This window comes from Schistocerca piceifrons, chromosome 5 (assembly GCF_021461385.2).
Source record: "Schistocerca piceifrons isolate TAMUIC-IGC-003096 chromosome 5, iqSchPice1.1, whole genome shotgun sequence".
Taxonomy (NCBI): domain Eukaryota; kingdom Metazoa; phylum Arthropoda; class Insecta; order Orthoptera; family Acrididae; genus Schistocerca; species Schistocerca piceifrons.
This window is the reverse complement of record NC_060142.1, coordinates 437057938-437080274: the sequence shown is the minus strand read 5'-3', so window position 1 is coordinate 437080274 and position 22337 is coordinate 437057938. Positions and strand designations below refer to the sequence as shown.

Genomic DNA, 22337 nt, shown 5'->3' with positions numbered 1-22337 from the left:
ACGTTGTCCGGAGTGACGAATCACGATACACAATGTGGCGATCCAATGGCGAATGCCCGGTGAACACCATTTGCCAGTGTGTGTAGTGCCAACAGTAAAATTTGGAGGCAGTGGTGTTATGGTGTGGTCGTGTTTTTTATGGAGGGGGCCTGCACTCCTTGATGTTTTGAATGGCACTGCCACAGCACAGACATACTCTGATGTTTTAAGCACCTTCTTGCTTCCCAATGTTGAAGAGCAATTCGGGGATGGCGATTTCATCTTACAAAACGATCGAGCACCTGTTCATAATGAACGGCCTGTGACGGAGTGGTTACACAACAATAACATCCCTGTAATGGACTGGCCTGTACAAAGTCCTGACCTGAATACTGTAGAAAACTTTCGGGATGTTTTGGAACGCCGACTTCGTGCCAGGCTTCGTCGACCGACATCGATACCTCTCCTCTGTGCAGCCCTCAGTGAAGAATGGGCTGCCATTCCCCAAGAAACCTTCCAGCATCAGACTGAACGTATGCCTGCGAGAGTGGAAGCTATCATCAAGGCTAAGGGTGGGCCAGCACCATACTGAATTCCAGCATTATCGATGGAGGGCGCCACGAAGTTGTGAGTCATTTTCAGCCACGTGTCCGGATACTTTTGATCACGTAGTGTAAACATTGGCTTCCAGCTGTTACCGACGGCTGCGCTCGCGTACCAGTAAAATGAAATTACATGAAATATGCGCGTGGCTTTATTGGCTAGGAGAGCGCTTTTGGGATGTCCATCTCGGTGCAAGTCTTTTTATTTGACGCCACTTCGGTGTCTTGGACTCGATGATGATAAAATGGTGATGAGGACAACACATACATCCGTCGCGAGCAGAAAACGGACCGCGGCAGGAATTCAATCCACGTACGCACGTTCATAAAACGGCAACGCTAACCGTATGACTACGAGCTGTACAGGTAAGTATGGGTGCAACTGATGAGTTATAAGAGACTCATGACGCTCAGCGGCTAAATTTTGACGTATTGTGTTTGATATTAGAATGGAAGCGTTGATGAAAAACAGAGCATTGTTTAAACATTTTATTCATCACAATGAATCGTACTATGCAAAACATATCAAACAATAAAAGTATTTTCACAAATATAAAATCCAAAAGTCAAGGAGCAAATAGCTTTTCAAAAACTAAGTATTGTTTCATGTTTCGCGTTGTACTCTTCAAATCAATAAATATGCAGTACTACGCACTTTATAAAGTCGCCTATGTTCTTCCTCAGCTTTCAGTCTACCTCCACACTAAACTTTATCAGAATCGGTTTAGTCGCCAAAGTGTAACAGGCAGAGTTACTTTCGCATTTATAATATTAGCATTGATTGGGGAGATGCGTACAAGTCGCACGCTCTTTATGTGAACCAAGGCATAAACAACTCGTTGTCTAACTTATACATAGAAGAGATGCCCAATTAATGGTATGCTCGGGTAGAAAACGGATATTAAATCAAAGTAAAATAGATATATTCACACTCCATTGTTTGCTGATTATCATGTTATTTACGAAAGAGAAATTGACGTCAAGGTGAAACCATCTTCTACTCGCTATGGTTAAACTGAAACATTGTGGTTTGTGGACAACTATTGTCAAGTTGTGTCCGTTGATTATTATGCTGTGGATGATGGTACGCTATTTCTGTTGTATGCATACTGCTTACGAGTACGATGTGTCCACATCCACAGTGTACTTGAAAATGAGCACAAACTCGAAACCAGCTATTAGTGATGAATAAAATACTCATTTAAACTGACAGCCTCGTAGAAATGATGTCGTTCTTTAGCTTATAGCATTGTTTCAGTCTCGGGTCACTGTCTGCCTCTTCAGACAACCTATAAACAATTTTGCGTATTTCTTACGTTTTATTTTACTTTCAGCATCAATCATTTTTACGACAGCAGCAGCATCGTCTCCAATATAACCTGTATAACTACTAAAGTATTTTACGAAGCGTAAATTATTCTCTGGCTACTAAATTAGACGCCCATGTAGAGCAATGGAAGTGCTGAACAAGAGTCTTGTGTGAACTGCTATTACAAGAGTGGTTATTCTAAATGGCTGTTTCCTTGGTAGGTGACGAGATACTGGCGCTGAACGGAGAGCTGATGACGAGCTTGTCACACGCGGAGGCCATCGCAGCTTTCAAGAGGATCCGCTCAGGACCCGTGGCACTGCGCGTCGCCCGCCGTACTGGACACGGCGCCAGGTGAGAAGGCCTCAGCCATGTCGTAACATCACAGAACACCAAATTACAAGAAGTGGAAGTTCCATGATAAGATACGGAAGCAGAGCACGAGAGCAGCGCTCCTAGTGGCCTGGCAGTGAACTTCGAACGTGAGAAAATATGAGGCGAAAATCCACATTTTTAATACGAAATACGAGATTTAGATGAGAATATTTTTCATTTATGCTTTATGGGTGGGGCCTCGTAGACCAGGAGTAAAGTGTGTGCCGAGAAACAGAAAAATATTTTTTTGTGATCTTGCAGAGTAGCATATTCGTAGAAATCTCAATCTAGTAGCTGGGGTAGACAGGCATGCAAAATTATGTAAATGATGTTGTGGTCGTCTTTTGACCTAAAATCTTTTATTTGTAAAACCCAATTGCAGTTTCGACCGTGTGGAAATTATCAAGTGGAATAATTGCGTCTTAGCTGATGTCAAAACATAAAAATATCTTCTGACATGACATGATACGGAAGCTGGTTTCACGGCATTTTCTTCCTGATTATGGCTTCTTGTATGCATTACACTCTTTGAGTTGCATCCTGGATATGCTGATCGTAATCTGCTTTATTTTCGCATGCATCTACAACACTCAGTATGGAGTAAATGATTCCGTATTTGTTTTTCTTTCATATGAAACAGAAGATAGTAGCGGCACATAGTGTTCTGTGGGCTCATATACACTTGTTTCTGCTTACTAATCCGTGCGTGAACTGCTCGATTTAAATACTTTGTAAGAATATTGTTCTCTGCCCCCGGTAGCTGAGTGGTTAGCGCGACAGAATTTCAATCCTAAGGGCTCGGATTCGATTCCCGGCTGGGTCGGAGACTTCTCCCACTCAGTGACTAGTGTTGTGTTGTCCTCATCTTCATAATTTCATCCCCATCGACGCGCAAGTCACCGAAGTCGCGTCAGATCGAAAGACTTGCACGCGACGAACGGTCTACCCGACGGGAGGCCCTAGTCACACGACATTTACATTTAGTATATTGTTAGTATTCTACTTTATTTTTAGTTTACATTTATTTTTCATACTTTCCCGCATTTAATGGAGATCTCCATACTAGCTGCTTTCGACAGAATTGTCGTTCAGATTTCTTAGATCTTGTCACGAAATGGGTATGTATTTCTTCTTTGAACGGTGTTGCTTCTTGCCACTGAGTATAGTTTGCAGTATTAATGACTAAGGCATTCATTCTTCCTTGAGAAAGCTAAAACTGCAACAGTAGTAACGCGCATGTGTTCATACGTTAGAGTGGTACTGCAAACAATACGTTTTAGCAGAAGTCAGAGTACTACAGTAATCCTCCCACTCCAATGGAAATTTGAAAACAAATAATGCACATTATCATACTTTCATCACCGGATCTTCTAGTAAATTCTGTATAACTATTGTTTACTAAAGGCAGTAGCATTAAGTACGGCGGAAATACAGGGTGTATCAAAAAGAATCATCCGATTTGGCACGTCTGTATTTCTGAAACTAATAAACGTATACAATGAATTTTGTTTGTTGATGAACGAGAAACTCAATAAGTTTTATTTCATAGCTTTTCATAGGTATTCAACACGCCCCCTTGAGATGCACGGTATATGTCAATGCGGTATTCAAATTGTTCCTACACTGCAGCGAGCTTGTCTTGAGTTACAGCTTTCACAGCTGTTGTTATGCGATGCCTCATCTCAATAATTGTTGTTGGTAACTGAGGCACATAAAAAGAGTCTTCTATAAACCCCCCCCCCCCCCCACAAGAAATAATCACATACAGTCAGATCTGGCGACCTTGGAGGCCAGTAATAGAAGGCTAAATCACTTTTTTCCAGTGCGACCGATACATCGTTCAGTAATCCCTTGATTTAAAAATTCCCGCACTTCCAGGTGCTGCTACCTAGCGGGAACCATGTAAAACTTGAGAGTTTGCTCTTTCTAACAGTACGTTATTCACGCACATATCTCAAATAACATAATAGTTATTATTTTCATTAAATCGAAAGATTCTTTTTGATACGCCCTGTACTCGTACTTTCACGCTATACCACACAATCCCATGTACAATAATATGCACTATGATGTAGACTATTTTTGCTGCATAATAACACCTGGCACAATAACTACATACTCTGTCACTAATACTACAAAGCATACTCAGCGGGACCGAGCGAGGTGGCGCAGTAGCCCACTGGACTCGCATTCGGGAGGACGACGGTTCAATCCCGCGTCCGGCCATCCTGATTTAGGTTTTCCGTGATTTCCCTAAATCGCTCCAGGCAAATGCTGGGATGGTTCCTTTGAAAGGGCACGGCCGACTTCCTACCCCATCCTTCCCTAATCCGATGAGACCGATGACCTCGCTGTTTGGTCTCATCCCCCAAACAATCCCACACATACTCAGCGGCAAGAGGCAATACCATTCAAAGCAGAAATACATACTCATTCCGTAGCAAGAGTTATAAAGATGAATATCGTTCTGTCAAATGATGCTAACATGGAATTTTCAACTAAATATGGGAAAGTAAGAAAAACAGACGGGAACAAAAATAAGGCAGAATTATGAGCATGCATTTAAATCAAGAAGTTCACACTCAGATTTGTAAGCAGGAACAAATGACCCCAGAGCACCAAGTCACAAAACCAAATTGTTTCACACTGTCCAGTAACATTGATGTCACCACTTGTGAAAAGTCTGAGTAACCACTTTTGCAGTAAGGACCACTACGAGACGTGCAGGAAGAGTTTCAGTGAGGTTCTGGGGGGTACCGACAGGGATGTTGAGCCATGCTGCCCCCAGTTCTGTGGCCAGCTGCAACAGCTTTCTCGATTATGAATCCATGAGTCATACAGGTCCAGTCGAGGTGGACCCACAAATTCTCGATTGGCTTTAAGACCAGCGAGTTTGGTGACCAAGGGAGTACGGTAAACTCATCCTGGTACTCTTCAAACCATGCACATACACTGTGAGCTGTGTAACAAATTGCACTGTCCTGGTAGTAGATGCCATTGAACTAAAGCAAAACAAACAGCGTGTAGGAGTAGACATGATCCACAAGGATATGTGAATATTTGCGTTGACAGATTGTGCCATCCAGAATGACGAGATTATCCAGGGAATGCCACGAAAACATTCCACAGACCATAACGCTCCCCCTCCCAGCCTGGACCCTTCCAAGGGTTGTTGCGGCGTATCTGCTTTCAGATGTTTCACACCATGCATGCCAACAGCCATCTGTCCGATGGAGCATAAAACGTGATGCATCTACAAAGACCACCTGTCACCACTCAGTGGATTTTCAGTTGCAGTATTGGCTTGCAAATTACAGATTTCGTCACCCTTGAACAGCAATCAGCATGGTTGCATTAACCAGGTGACTGCTGCAGAGGCCCATACACGGCAACATTCGCTGAATGGTCGTTGAGGAGATACTGTTGATAGCCCCTTGGTTTATCTGGGTGATCAGTTGCTCAACAGCTGCACGTCTGTCGCCCATACATATCTCTACAGCCATCATTCACCCCTGTCATTTATGGCCCGTGATGTCATACATTTACCTTGGCACCAGTTTTGGATAGCGACATTTCACCGTGAACGGTACACTTTATCCATGGTGGCATGCAAACTGTTCATAAACTTACCCGTTTTGAAAATACTTCCACACTTTGCCCGGATGCCAATTACCATGCCGTTTTGGACTCTGTTTATGCACTGCGACGATTGCACTTTTTCCCGCGTCTCTACAACACCCTTCATATACCTTCTGCCGCTAATGCTGGCATCTGTGAGTTGTTATTGCATGTTGGCATAGGCAGTAGTCACATTAACGGGACTGGATTATGTATGGAAAACAAAAACAGGCATGGAATCATTTACTGCACACAGAATTACGGATTTGAGAAGAATTCGAGCAAAATACGAGTAATATATTCACACTGAAATACACACACGAAATCGTAACAAGGAACACAATGCTATGACTCCACTTCTGTTTTGAATGATACCAAAATAAATATGGAAGATTTTAAACCACCCTATAAGAAACTGAGATGAGGCATTGATACACTTGCAGTGCTCCATGGGTCTAGCAGTGAACTAACGCTTTGTTACTGGAAGTCCCTGTATGAGCTTCACCTCTTGCATAGCATGCTACCGTCACTCTTGCTGTCTCTCCAAACATCTATAGGCCTCACTAGTGTTCTCCCTAATGATGGCAGCCACATAACTTTGGTAAAGTCTAGGAACTCCATTTGTTACTGTGGATTTTACCCCGAGATGGGGAAAGGTAACGTGTAGTAATGACACACATACATATAATATGCATTTTATCGCTCCATCCACATGGGGGACGGTCGCAATGATGTCGATCCCACTCCATGGCATATAGAAGGTATTCGTTGAGGTGAGGTGGATGTCGGCCATAACGAGAATGAACGATGACGGATGTCGACAGTGCGGGGCTAGAGTGTGAATGTAAGAAAGCAGCGGAGGTAGTGAGGCCAGGATCTGCAATATTGGTTGCAGGCCATTGTGATATCCTGGGGCCAGGACGATGATGACGAAGCCCTCAGACAAAAGTTGTGAAATGATTGCGACTTTGTCCAAATTGCTCAGAAGTTTGTATTTATGAGATAAATGTCAAGTCATAAATTAATTCTCGTGTTTACATTCCTCACGCCACTCCTGAACCATGTAATGTGATGTCTGACTCGTGTGATGAGGGTGGGGAGTTCTGAAGTATCCATCGATAGTACTTGTAGCTTGAAGTCTGCAGGCAGATCGAGCAATTCACTGTAGAGAACTTCTACGAGGTAGTTATGGAGATCATTTTTTTGAGTGGTGTGCATATGTAATAGCACAATACGTAATGCTTCTGTCCAGTGACTTCCTTCAGACATAAGAATGGCTTTAAGTATACAGTGCTATCATTCCTTTGTGGATGGTAGTTCACTGTGTGGGAACATTGTACACTGCAGAGATCACACAGTTTGCTAAATAGGAGCAACTCAAACTGTCTCATCCTTGGTCAGTGGTTATAGAGATCGGGCACACAAAACATGATATTCATATATTAAGAAATATTCTCGTTGTCGTTTTTGCCATAATGTCCTTGAGGGGAATGGCTTCCACCCAGTATGTCAAATTTTCAGTGACAAAGAGAATATAACAACACCCTTCAGATTCAGGGAGAGGACCTACCTGGTCGAGATGGGCACGTTGAAATCGACCTTTTGGAATCCCAAAACGACTGAATGGCGGCTGCGCATGACAACCCACTTTGCTGTGCTGGCAAACTGTGCTCATATATGTCCACTCTCAGCAATCATTTTTGACGTTAGGCCAAACAAAACAGTCCACGATGAGTCATGCTAATGGACATTTTGTGGAGTTAGTTAAATATGGTCTTCCACACTTATTTGAGGTCAAATTCGATTTTGTGGAACTTCACGCATCACTTGCTTGGTTGAGCCAGGGAAGGGACGACGTTACATACTTAAATTGATTGTAGAATCTTGAAGGAAGTCCATAATTTGTCGGTCTTGAAACTGTGCTTCTGCTAAGTTATAGTTGACGTGTGTGGAGAGAGTGTTTATCCTTAACAGACAGTCTGCGATGACACTGTCTGCTCCGTGGAGACGTCTAACATCAGCTGTGAATCGTGCTATATAGATTAGGTGACGGAACCGTGGAGGGTAGAAAGCTTTCAAAGGCTGCACATCAAACCCACCAAATCTCAGTGCTCTGTATAAATGATGAAAATCTGCTCTCTACATCATCTTTAAACTGGTGGACTGCCTCACACACCGCCAAGATTCACGATTGTGGGCAAGCCACTTGCACAGAGAATCCGTCACTTTATGAGTACTGCCTTGATGGCAAAGTCACTCGTGTCCAACATAATCGTCAGTTGGGCATTAGGTAGTGGCTGCACTTAAGTCATGGCTTGTGCAAGACACTCTTTTATTATGTCAACGTGGAGTCTACTCAATCTTGCATCTCCTGTTCGTGCTTTTGCCAGTTAGAACTTCTGCGAGCGGTGCCTGAATGGTGGCAGCATTAAGGAGGTGTCAACGATAACAGTTAATCATGCAGAGTCAACACGTATTTCAGGGAAATCTTGCAGTCGACTTAGTTATTTGACAAACTCGGTTGGTTGTGGCTTAGGATGGATTGGAATGGCATTAACTACGTGGCCGCAAAAGACTACTTCTTGCTGATGAAGATGTCGTTAATGACGAACTGTTATCAGAAAACGCATCGAGAACGTGTTTGAGATGTAACTCGTGCTCTTCTCGTGAAGGGGGGACAATTAGAATGTCCAAAAAAAAATGGTTCAAATGGCTCTGAACACTATGGGACTTAACATCTAAGGTCATCAGTCCCCTAGAACTTAGAACTACTTAAACCTAACTAACCTAAGGACATCACACACATCCATGCCCGAGGCAGGATTCAAACCTGCGACCGTAGACGTCGCGCGGTTCCGGACTGATTCGCCTAGAACCGCTCGACCGCCGCGGCCGGCAATTAGAATATCGTCCAAATACACAGAGCAGAAAAGGAACTTAAACAGTGCACTATCAGTAGATTGCTGCCAGTTCTGAGCCGCGATTTCGAGACCGTAATGCATGTGCAGAAATTCATATAAACTGATGATGACCATCTTTGGCATGTCCCCCTCACTCACTGGTATCTGCAGGGATGCCTCTTTGCAATCTAAGTCACTGAGAACCGATGCTCACGCAAGGTAGTGGGTGAAGTCCACAATATCAGGGGTCAGATAGCCGTCAGTGACTGTTGTGGGGTAGGACAGATTCCAGCGGCATTAACCAGATGGCAGAGGAAGACTATTTCAGGCTGGTGAAGATGACGTTGTCATCATTAATGACGTACCCTAATTGTACCATCTTTCTTGGGCACAAATTTGATAGAGATGAACTATCTGAAAGTTACAAAATTCTGGTTTGTAGTAGCCGTTATGGCTGCATAGAGATCGCCTGGCAGTAACCACCATAGTCCGTGGCAGACAGGATAGCCCAGGATGGTGATAATATTGTGAACTCTCCCACTGCAAATAGCAATTCACATAAACTAAACTCACAGCTGTGTGGTGGGCGTGGTAATACACTGAGTCGAAACAGAAGGATCATGAAAAGGATGCACATTACTAACCTGGGTTGTGTGTACAGGTACTGTTGTCACGCATACTGCAGTGGTAGGTGTCCCATTTGTGCAGAGTTCTGGCTGAGATGCCACGTTGGAGTCCATGGGAGCAGACGGATGAGATTATTGTGTCAGAGACCAGATGGACTCATGAGGTAGCAAATTCAACTAAAACTGCGCAATTGGTTTTTCATATGGTTTCATTTCCATCCCACAGGCACAATGATTGTTACCTTGTGTCGAAGTAACTTTGTTGCAGTTGGACCAGTGATGTGAAGCAGTTGTGCAATTATCGTTGACGTTCATCAGTCATGTCATGATATTGCATGCCTTTCGAGAGAGCAGTAGTAGAAGTCTGCCGCGGCAGTGGGGACCTGCAACTGACGACACCAGGAATGAAGTGATTGTTGTCTTGATGTTCTAGTGTGATGCATGCTAAATCTGGTGATACATGGAAGTGTCTGAGCAAGTCAGCTCCGAGCACTAGTTCAGCGACATCTGCAACGAGACCAAAGGTACGAGATGCGTATTTGTATATGGTAATAGAGAAGCCATTTGCCATGTGGAGCTGGATGGCAGGTAATCGCTCATCGCTGGAGAATGTCCAGGGGGTGGGGTACTCATGTCCAAAAACCAAGTCAGGGAGAAAATATCGTCTTATGTATGCAGCCAAACGTGTACTGTCTGCCACTTTGCTGAAGGGGTGACATATTGCTATGTTGCAATGTGAGGTAACTTGAATTGACACTACAATTCGTTGTACTTACTCTGGATCGTGCTTCTCTTTTCGCCAGTCACATGGTGGCTGAAAATTGTGCACCACATCGCCAAACAGTGTGTGGAACCAGCAGAGCTGTCCCCATACAGTAATGTAGAGCTGTCCCCATACAGTAATGTGAACGCATATTGCATGTTTGCCTCACAAATTTTTGTTGTGGTACGCTGAAGGTCACCATCCCCTATGGTGGAGATGACGTCACACTTGGCTTCTTTTGGGCATGATTAGTCTGGTTCAACTGTGCCTAGGCAGTTGGCACAGCATAGTACCTGCGATTCAAAGTGAGGGGCATTGATATCTGTGACGTTTATGCATTCTCGTTGTTGTAAAAAAGTAAAACTCCTGTCTGCCAGTATGAATTTGGTTTCCAGTGATTCACAGTCGTGTGAACTCATAGCCAGTTGTACCTGAGGCAGGAGCTTGACGATCCACAGAGTCCATTGTGTATGATCAGACATGAGGTTAATATCCACCAGTGTACATAATCGGCGCCAAAGTTGTGAAGGCATCCTGTTCCCCAGGCATTCATCTTAGATTATTTGTTTTAATGGCTGCCCCAAACATCTGTGAAAGAAGTTGGAGCAGTGCAGACTTTGTAGCATTGTATTTATTTCTATCTGGGGGGGAGAGAGAAGTGGAGGCATAATAATATCATTGATTACGTCAACATGTCCACCGAGGTGCCTGAGCAAAGTGACGAATTGTGTACTGTCCTCCAAGAGGCTTTGTGTGGCCGGAATGCACTCAGTGACCGCAATTGCTGACCCATGATTACTGTGTACTCAGCTCATCTGAATGCTCCTACGTTCCCAGTCTGGATACTGTGTGTTGACAATGGAGCCATATTGCAACATCACTGAACTAGTGCACGTTGGTTTGAATGGAAATGAGACAGGTTAAGTTGTCAACCGAAACAGTTGGTAGATTCGTTGGTGCATGGTTGTGCTGATAACCAAGATGACATCTGGAGAGGCACAACAGACATGTTCACAGTACCTGTACACAACGTGGATGTACGTTCAGTGGCAACATCTGAAAACTGTCCAACCAGTTAGACCACATGATGCAGTACGAATGGGTTGATAGAGGTTGGATGTGGCGTGGCCGCACGTCAACATCAGTAAACATTCGAGAATTTGCTTGTCCATGAAGCTGGTGCACGGTATTGGAAATGCATACATGCAGAATAAAGTCGGGAATGAAAGTACCAATAGATTGTCTGTAGGAATACATTGTTGGTACCATAGGTAGCATTGTCAGCACTGGTGACACTTAATTGAGAGTGGTCATTTTCCTGCTTGAACAGAAACAGTTGCCGAGTATTCCACTGTGAAGCACTAAGCACATTTGTCCAAAAGTCATTGTCTTGTAAGAAATTCAGTACTCTACAGATGCAAGATGGCTTGATTGTCAACTCACAGTATCCAAACTGGGAATGTAGGAGCATTCAAATGAGCTGTTCACAGTCATCATAGGTCACAAATGTGAATTTTACCCCAAGATGAGATAGAGATAACTTAAATAAATAATGCAGTAGGTTATAATATGCAGATTGCTCCATAATCAACACAGGACAAACACACGTTGAAATACACGGCAGGTATAAAGCACATCGAATCATAGTCCCTCAGTCATTCCATACCTGGCCATCGTCATTTGTCAGAAAGTTCCCTATCTGCAGCAGCTGCTGTCACTTATGGAGTGCCCACATTACTATATCATACCTTGCCTAAATAAAAATGTCCCTGCATCAATAAAACAAACATTCAGACATAGAAAAACATTGGTTTACCTCAGATCAATAATTCAAATATTATAGCATATAACGAAAATGATTGCTCTGTGCCTCTATGTAGTTTTGTGTTCATGAAATTGCATTCAAACTAACTTTAAGCACAACTGTTCCATCGACTGTTTCAGTAGTCTGGCTGAACAATTCCTTCACTTGGGCTACCATCTCAGTGACACAATCATATACTTTTCCTTTTAAATTACCCCGTAAATAAAAAAATAAGCAGATGAGGCAACCACAACTTTTGTATATTTCTCTGTGAAGTTTCGATGAATAGAAGATGGCAATTTATGAGACATGTGGCACATTGTTCCATCTTGCTGGGAAAAAAAAGGTTAGTGCCCTTCATTTTCTTTTTACTGATAATGGCAGTTCATGAAAATCTGCAGATAAACTTCTATATCAACAGTGGTCTCAAAGAATGTCAGGCTGATAACTTGACTACCAGAAACAGCACAACAAACTTCATGTTATTTATCATGTAGAGGTATCTGATGAACAATGTGAAGGTTTTCAGTGGACCAGTAGAGATTAGTCTGTCTGTCTGTCTGGAGTAATCAGAAAGGTGGAGTCAAGTTTTTCACTCTTAAAATACCGTGTCAGGTCAAGTTCGTCATCCACAACTCTTTTAAGTAACCACACACAAATCTTAACCTTCTTTTCCTTGTCAGCTGGCAAGCATGCATGAATGCACTGAATGCCACAAGATTTCAGGTGTATGGATGAAAGTACAGATGACAAGATATATATTTAACAGCTGTCTGTTGTGAAAGCTGTCTGACTCACTTTTTTGGGTAGGCAGTAATTTTCTACAAAATGCTTGCACCTACTTCCATAAATCAAACTCAAGACTTACATTTATGCTTACAATTAGAGATAATGCCATGGTGCCACCATTTTGTTGTCAACTTCTGAACATTATTATTTGCAAGAATACTACAGATAAGAAGTGAAAATTTTCAGTGGTTTTTTTTTAATGGACCGGTATGTTTGTGAGATTCAACCATACAAACCCTTTCATTCAGGGAATATGGCATACTTTACTTGAACAACTCTGTCAGCAAAGAAAAGTGCAAAAGACACTTACAGCGCTTTTGAACAACAACCAACAACTAAATCTTGTGATAGTGATTCCTGCCTGTCACTTGATTAGATCAGGAAATAGAGAAAATTAAAATCACGTTTTGTTTCTTGTGGTACTACAGTGTTTGATGTTTGTAAGAGGCTTTCCACTAAGTTCTCATGTCCTGAAGGTTGAATTTGTATCCATTTATCCCGGAACTTGGCCAACAATTGGATCCCCATTATCATTTTAACATCTCCTAACCTCCTACATTACTGCAGAAACCTTCAGTCAGCTGGAAGTTACCATCTACCAGTAGCTTTCCCACTCAATGTTTCCTACACAAATTCATTCTGCAGATACCATTTTCCAGTGTCTATCTATAAAATATCCAGGACTATTCCCACATAAGCACCTACAGTAACTCCATTAATACCTGAATATAATCCACCCCATGATCACTCTGATCGTATCCCTCATACTGCATCATTTCTGCAGCAGAGTTTTGTGAAGATTTATCTGCCACCACCCCCAAAAAATCCATCCATCCTTACTGACTCACACTTTGTCCATGATCCTCCTCCTCCACAACTTCCAACAGCTATACCATCACCTTTTGTATACTTCTGACCAGTTACATTCATACACCACTAACAAATACACACACATACTGTGAAACTATTCAGTGTGACATTATGCCAGGACTGGCCCAGACATGTACCAACCTGAAGTCTCTAAGTATAGGATTGCTTTCTGTTGTCTCACAGGTAAAAACTACTTCCAGTGCTCGCTTCTGCACAATAATTCTCTTTTGCCTGTTAACTGAGCATTGCTACCCTACCTTGTTGTTACCTCTATAAGTCCTGTACACCCTCATTTTCATTATTATTTTTTCCTGACCGTCCATGAACTCATTTGTAACTTTGCCCCTGTCTTGCTTCCCTTTCCAGTACATAGATAACATACTACACACAGGAGTTAACTCACCAATTACAGTATAATGCATCAAACAGATATATCATAAAAAAATGAATTCTCTTGATCATGACTATAGACACATGAAAGAATCTCCTTCTTTCTTCATATCCTGATCTCTGGAAAATCTATAGAACTGTACTTTTCCTTATATGCAAACCCCCCCCCCCCCCCACAAGTGGCACCTCCTCCTACTGACCCATCAGTCTCATTTTGTGATTCAGTAAGGCCTTGTTCAACAGTTGGCTTATGTTTCAACCTTTCTCCTCTAGAAAAATTCCTGTTCCACTCATACCTCTTGTGGCATCAACCTAATAATAAAAAACCCATCCTTTAAATGAACCTTCAATTGAGAGAGAGCCTTTAACCCTGCATGACATCCAGTTACCTCTTCATGCTCCAGAACACATCTGCAAACTATGTCTGCCTAATTGCTTCCTTTCTGTTGAATTACTAATCCCTTGTCACCATTAACAACAGCAATTGCTGTGCTGTCCATGCCTTTTGCAGTTGGGTGAAAGTGCTTTGTCCTCTCTCCTCTTGCGTATACCTTTTTTACACTGCCAACATGCCAAAATCATTTTATTCTGTTCATCTCAAATAGTACACCAATGTCACCACTTTCCTAGCTCTCTATCTGTGCTCCATAGCTCTTCACAGTCACTCTGGCTCAATTTTGAACAGTATGCCTCCTGGAAAAACTGATGGCTCCTTAAAAGACATCCTTATAAAACCCAAGCAATAATTATTTGACATACAAGCCAGCTGGGATCCCCATGAGTTCTATTTAATCAACCTTCCATCAGTTTCCACACTTACAAAGCCTTGATCTGACAAAAGTGCTGATGTCACCTGAATATCCGTTCTACTCATATTCTGTCAGCTCCTCTAATTCTCTGAATATCTTTGCCAAGTTTTACAATGGTAAATCCAGGATGGAATGTAACAATATTAGAGAAGGAAAGTGTGGTTTCAATTGTCTGAGACTGCAAACATGGGTGCAAGTTGCATTTGTGTGAGTGTGTGTGTGCATGTGTGTCTATTGCTGACAAAGGCTTTAATGGCCAAAAGCTATAATTGTGTGAATCTTTTTGTTGTGCCTATCATGACTCAGCATCTCCACTATATAGTGTTTTCCAAGTCGTCTTTTATTTGTGAGTAATGTGTCTTGAAAATCTTGATGTACCCTTTTTATGCTATGCTCTTTATATAACAATAATTTTTCATAATATTATTATATTTACAATTTAGAGCCTGTCTCTTTATCCCTCCTACTAACAGAAAATTTTTGTTACCCTGAGTACTACTGGGGTGAATATGACTCCAAGCAATTACCATGGGATATATTGGCAATATTGAAAACAGGTAAACTATGTATATAAGCACTTATAGCTCTTGTTATAATCCTTGATCTTATAGATCCTTACATCTAAAACAAAGCAACTCTTTACATTTAAAACAAAGAATCTCTTAATATCGTTTACAGACAAAAGAAAAGCATCTTCTACATGTTTCTGAATGTTTTTTATCCATTGAAGGTTCACATAGAGAGCACCATCCATGTTTTCCCCCGTATGCACTTCTGCTGAAGGAGGAGGATAAGGAAGAGAAGCTCTGCTGTGCCAACTTCTGTTTTTCTGTACTAGACTTGTTCCCAGTGCCAGAAGAAATTGTCTTCCTTTGTAGTGATTTCTTTATTCCAGTTAGGATTTAAGTCCCGCCAAATTATGAAAGCATTTAGGGCACTAACATCCAAAATTTTATAAAAATAACCATGGGCCATCTTCTTGTCATACATTTTGTGGTGTAGGTCCTGACTAACTTGTCCATTGTGTCTACACATGATTTAGTTGCATTATTGTCTAGGATTATAATAGGTTTTGCTGCTTTGCCATCACCTGTTTCCTCTCTGAAATGCGTGGTATTCAGCAATGTCAGTATCTTACTCTTTTTTTGGCAATAGGAGACTATTGTAGCTGATTCCTGGAATCTGAAGCGACATGAAGCTGCATTTCTTCCCCTTGCTTCGATAAATTCTGCAGGTACTTCACAATGACTTTTTCTTAGTGTCATTTGTTTTCATTGTAGTTCCTTTGCCAACTCCAACTTGTAAAGAAATTATCTGTTGTGATATTTCTACCAGCCCAGGATAAATGTTCTGTCAATCCTAACACTACTCTTTTTCCCTGCTTTATTTCTTTAGGCTGGCCTTCCCCCTTCCCTGTATACACCTGCAGGTGTGTGACACAGTAATTAAAGCTGCCACATGCAGCCCATATCTTTATACCATACTTTCCAGGTTTTGAGGGGATGTAATGGTGAAATGGGCACCTACCTCTAAAAGTTACCAGTTGTTCATCAACTGTAATATTCTCATGTGGTTCATGTGCATAATTTAATGTGCTTACCCACTGTTCAAATAAATGCCTTTTAGGAGCCAATTTATCAGGGCTATGATTCTGTCACCGATGCTGAGTTCATCAAACCAAATACAGTGTGATATTTCTGTAAAATGGTTCCTAGTCATAGAACTATTGAAAATAGGTCAGCCATGCCCTTCATTCCATAAATTCACTATGCCCTCATTGTGACCTTTTCATGCTCCTGCAAGAATAAACAGGCTAAAAAAGCATTCAAATCCTTCTCTATCGAGATCTGTCCACTTGTTTCCAAAGGTAATGTTACTTTCTCTGTTGGTCCACTTCAAAATAATCTGGAAAATCCTGGGTTTCATAAATATTTCAAATGCTGACTGCACAGTATTTATGTTCCTTACAGTATGCCTTATGGGACCTGGAGCCATCTTCAAAATATTTCATGCTGGCTGCTTCCCATGTAATCTAACAGGATTTTGTCCCCATGTTTCATTTCCATTTCTCAACCTGAAAAAAGTGGGATTACTATTTTACATATGTACTTACATTTTATTATTATTAATACTATCACTAAAGTTTTTGCAAACATATAGTGGATTATATACACTCCTGGAAATGGAAAAAAGAACACATTGACACCGGTGTGTCAGACCCACCATACTTGCTCCGGACACTGCGAGAGGGCTGTACAAGCAATGATCACACGCACGGCACAGCGGACACACCAGGAACCGCGGTGTTGGCCGTCGAATGGCGCTAGCTGCGCAGCATTTGTGCACCGCCGCCGTCAGTGTCAGCCAGTTTGCCGTGGCATACGGAGCTTCATCGCAGTCTTTAACACTGGTAGCATGCCGCGACAGCGTGGACGTGAACCGTATGTGCAGTTGACGGACTTTGAGCGAGGGCGTATAGTGGGCATGCGGGAGGCCGGGTGGACGTACCGCCGAATTGCTCAACACGTGGGGCGTGAGGTCTCCACAGTACATCGATGTTGTCGCCAGTGGTCGGCGGAAGGTGCACATGCCCATCGACCTGGGACCGGACCGCAGCGACGCACGGATGCACGCCAAGACCGTAGGATCCTACGCAGTGCCGTAGGGGACCGCACCGCCACTTCCCAGCAAATTAGGGACACTGTTGCTCCTGGGGTATCGGCGAGGACCATTCGCAACCGTCTCCATGATGCTGGGCTACGGTCCCGCACACCGTTAGGCCGTCTTCCGCTCACGCCCCAACATCGTGCAGCCCGCCTCCAGTGGTGTCGCGACAGGCGTGAATGGAGGGACGAATGGAGACGTGTCGTCTTCAGCGATGAGAGTCGCTTCTGCCTTGGTGCCAATGACGGTCGTATGCGTGTTTGGCGCCGTGCAGGTGAGCGCCACAATCAGGACTGCATACGACCGAGGCACACAGGGCAAACACTCGGCATCATGGTGTGGGGAGCGATCTCCTACACTGGCCATACACCACTGGTGATCGTCGAGGGGACACTGAATAGTGCACGGTACATCCAAACCGTCGTCGAACCCATCGTTCTACCATTCCTAGACCGGCAAGGGAACTTGCTGTTCCAACAGGACAATGCACGTCCGCATGTATCCCGTGCCACCCAACGTGCTCTAGAAGGTGTAAGTCAACTACCCTGGCCAGCAAGATCTCCGGATCTGTCCCCCATTGAGCTTGTTTGGGACTGGATGAAGCGTCGTCTCACGCGGTCTACACGTCCAGCACAAACGCTGGTCCAACTGAGGCGCCAGGTGGAAATGGCATGGCAAGCCGTTCCACAGGACTACATCCAGCATCTCTACGATCGTCTCCATGGGAGACTAGCAGCCTGCATTGCTGCGAAAGGTGGATATACACTGTACTAGTGCCGACATTGTGCATGCTCTGTTGCCTGTGTCTATGTGCCTGTGGTTCTGTCAGTGAGATCATGTGATGTATCTGACCCCAGGAATGTGTCAATAAAGTTTCCCCTTCCTGGGACAATGAATTCACGGTGTTCTTATTTCAATTTCCAGGAGTGTATATTTACTTGAAAACATTCTGATTTGAGATGTCAGCAACTTCAGGAAATAGAGTTTCCAAATCTACATCATCTTCATCAGAATCTTCAATTGATTCACTAACTCTAGAAATAATAGCATTAATCTCTTCATCGTCATCAGGAGGTATATTTACTAATTCCTCCTCTACTTTTAAAACTGCTTGTATTTTAGCACTACTCAAACATTTTCTATTCACAACGCATTTCTTGCACACAGCAGGTGAGACTGGAAACTGCAACAATGGGTACAAATAATAAGTGGGAAATGTTAGTTTAATTATTGCAGGTGTTTCATATAACATCTGTTCAATGTAACATTTGCCATTCTGTTTTCATAATGTTACATTCAAGAAACAAAATAAAAATTTAGATTGGGTTCATGCTGACCCCAGTGGTACTCAGTGCATAGCCCTTGAATAAATTTTACTACATTGTAAAGGTAAAACTGAACAATATGTCATTGCATACTAGCAACTTCAAGAGACAAAGTCATAAATTTTTAAAATAATCATTTTGAAAATTTGCTTGTGGGGTCTTATTGATCCCAGTGGTACTAGGAGGGATACTTTATGGATGTTCCCTCTTGTCATGATTGTACATGTTATTTAAAGTGTTTCAAATTACACCAAATTGCTAATTTTGTCCTGTTTCTAGATCCAGCAAGTCCAAATCTTGTGAAAACCTGGAGTGAAAAATACACTGCTGCTGCAGCAGGAAATGAAACTTCCACATTACTTGCAAGTCAGCATAGTGTTTGCAAGAAGAAAAGTTCCACTAGTCACAGAGATCAGAACAACAACATACTGGGAAGTGGTATCAAATTCTTCATCTGGCAACTGTAATCACTTCTGAACATTTCAAGTACAGGTTATTCATTCTTCAATAAGAAGACAGTCTGTTATTTACAACATATGCTAAATCATTTGAAATTTCACTTCTGGGATTCTTTACCTTTTGTTGAAAGGAAGACACTTTATATTCATATCTCCCTATTAGTTGTAACTGTTTATGCCTTGTCACATACTATGCACATTTCCTAGTCGTAACTGTTGATATGGCTTGATGATGAAAGAATTATTTTCCATTTTGAATAAAAGACTACAATGAAAGGCAGATATGCTTGTCAAATACTCAGTTATGGCACCAGTAATACAAAATTGGTGGAAACATAGAAACAAGTTCTTCATCCAGGCCCTGAAGGCCCATGGGATGTCAATCAGCTGCTGTGCCATCTGCTGCCATGTGGCATCAAACAGATGCAGTATGAAGTGGCATGTGGTTAGTACACCACTCTCCCAGCCATTTCGCCAACTTTTCAGACCTTGGAGCTTCTGCTTCTCACTTCTCAATCAGGTAACTCCTCAGTTGGCTCCACAAGGCTGAGTGTAACCTATACCAATCCTCCCACCAAGGGAAAATCCTTGACAGTAGTAGGAATCAAATCCAGATCCTCCACATGGCAGCCATCTACGCAGACCACTCAGCTAAGAAGGTGGATGTAAACCTGTAATGGAAGGAATAAATGTAATGACTTAATTCATAGTTGAGGTTTTTTGGGTGGTCAGCAGATACATAAAAAAATCCTAGAAATTCTGCAAAGTTTTCAGACAGGATCTTTCCTCAGAGCTCTGTAGTGTGAGGACAATATAGGCAGTCAGAAAAGTCACCTTATGAATGTATTTGTGTTTATATTTTTGCTAATCATTTAACTCTGAAGAAGCAGTCCAAAAGCTTAGCAAGAGTTTCAACATTTTTGTGTGCCTATTAAGTGTTCACTGCCTCAACTGTATGATGAGAGGCTTCCTGAACTCCTTCCATCATTTACAGCACCAGTTGTTCACTGCATTTCACAGAGCAACCATGAAGCAGAACTTTCAGGAAAATGAAACAAATCATGGTACATGAGTGGACCCAATGAGGGCCATTGACATGTGGTTGTCTTTGCCTCTCCCTCCCCCACCCCCCCCCCTTACCCCTCCATCAAGAAACAAAGAAATTCGGTATCAGTTTGAAGAAAGATGGAAAAATTAAAGGATACTGATTGGTAGCAAGTGTACTCAGAGCCATTTGCAATAAAATCTCAAAACCATTTATCATTCACTGTGATACCACCATGAATTGTCTGCTCATCTTAGCTGACATCTGGGTATACACTTGTCAAGGTATGTCTTTACTAAGAAACTGCTTTTATCAAACAGAATATAATTCTTTCCAAATAATGTTAGAAACTACATTAGCAATTATATAATGTCCAACTGCTACAAACTAGCTGTACATGCTGATACTAAATTAAGTTCTAGGTTATTTATATTCAGTCTTTAAGTAATTGATCCATTCTCAACATTAACACATACGAAATGTGCATTGTGCTTGTGTTATTACCATACCACTAAAATTGAAAATTATTCAAATTGTCACTGTAGTTATGGAGTTTGTCATAAATTATATAAGAATTTTGGCTACAGATATCTTCAAAGTTGTATACAATTTCCCTGAGACCACTTCTCCTCTTGCATTCTACATTTTCTGTCTGATTACAAAATGTGCTTGTGTGTCATGTGCCAAAGTTTGATAAGCATTTTTCATTTCTTAAATGTGCTATCTGACATAACACGATGAAACTGACAATTCGGTTGGAATTGTGTAAACTTTTAACAAATTTCTAAGCTGGTATTATCCCCAGTAGAGTTTTAATTAAGTATTATTTTCACATGTTAGTATGTATTTGTTTATATACTGGATGTTTTTCCTTCATATCTATGATCATTGAAAAAACAGTGATGATAATACTGTTGCATATATCTCTCTCCCATATTCATATTCAAACTATTATACTGTACAAAATACCCATGTTGGTGTAAATAATAGTTTACATTCCAAAGATATTACTGCTGTTGCTGTCAGTGTCATGTTGTTTGCATATATGTATGTCACATTATTTAATTTTTGTGTAATTTAATGAGATATGTGAATTGAAGTCTTGTGTCATAATGACATGGAAAAACAAATTTTTGAAATAAAAGAGAAAGGAATATGTGGACTCAAAAGTACAACATATATTTATCAGTGTCATTAAAGTGAAAGTGTTTGTTGTAAATAAAATTACTGGTTACAGCTCAAAACTGCTTTCATCAAAAATTACCTCATTGCTTTGTTGCTTCTGCCTATTTTGCATATGGCAAAATTCTCTGTGTTTTCATTTACAATACAAAATGTACCACAAAAAATTTCTTATACTTCAAATTTATGAAAAACTTGGTTTATTTAAATAATTTGGTTTGTTTATTAAAAAATATTGTCACTGCATTAGGCTTCTATAACATGCACAATTGCTACGAGTGGTTTCTCTTACTTCTGGAAAGTTGATACACACTACCTTAGAAGCAAAATATGGATTTTTAAGAGGTTGACATAACAAATCACATGAATGTTTATCCTACTTGAAAGAATATTCACTTGAGAACATTATTAAATCACAAAAAAGACTGAATGACTCGTCAGTACTTGCCATCAAAAAGCAAAATTCTGGAATTGATGAGACACAAATGTAAAGTGGAAAAAACTGTTTCTGGCTTTCAGAACTCTTAGTTCATTTGTCAGAGGAAAATGCAAAGTGGGTTGGAAAAAGTCAGAATGGAGGGCAGGTAGCTCAGACCCTCGACTGAGAGGGCCTCACTTGTCGTGACTGAGGGGAAACTTGTTACTATGCGATCAACCAGTATATATATGAAGATAGCATGCAGTGGCTGAAGCTGAATGACTTTTATTTATTTGTTCCTTATTGACAAATAAAGACTTAGGTTTGGATTGTGCACATGTTTTATGCTTCTTGTCATTGCTTTTTGGGAACAATTACAAACCATAAGAAAACGCTTTATATCTTGATTAC

General features: G+C 41.6%; 1 protein-coding gene across 1 annotated transcript in view; it reads left to right on the top strand.

Annotated features, from left to right (window-relative positions):
• The window catches only part of LOC124799063 (proline-rich protein 36-like), a 488916-nt gene extending 467405 nt beyond the window's left edge, over window positions 1–21511 (top strand). The window contains exons 17-18 of the mRNA XM_047262601.1: window positions 2112–2244; window positions 19103–21511. Coding sequence (XP_047118557.1) covers window positions 2112–2244; window positions 19103–19139 — 170 coding nt within the window. The 3' untranslated portion in view covers window positions 19140–21511. The remainder of the gene's footprint in view (window positions 1–2111; window positions 2245–19102) is intronic.
• Window positions 21512–22337: the final 826 nt, after the last annotated feature.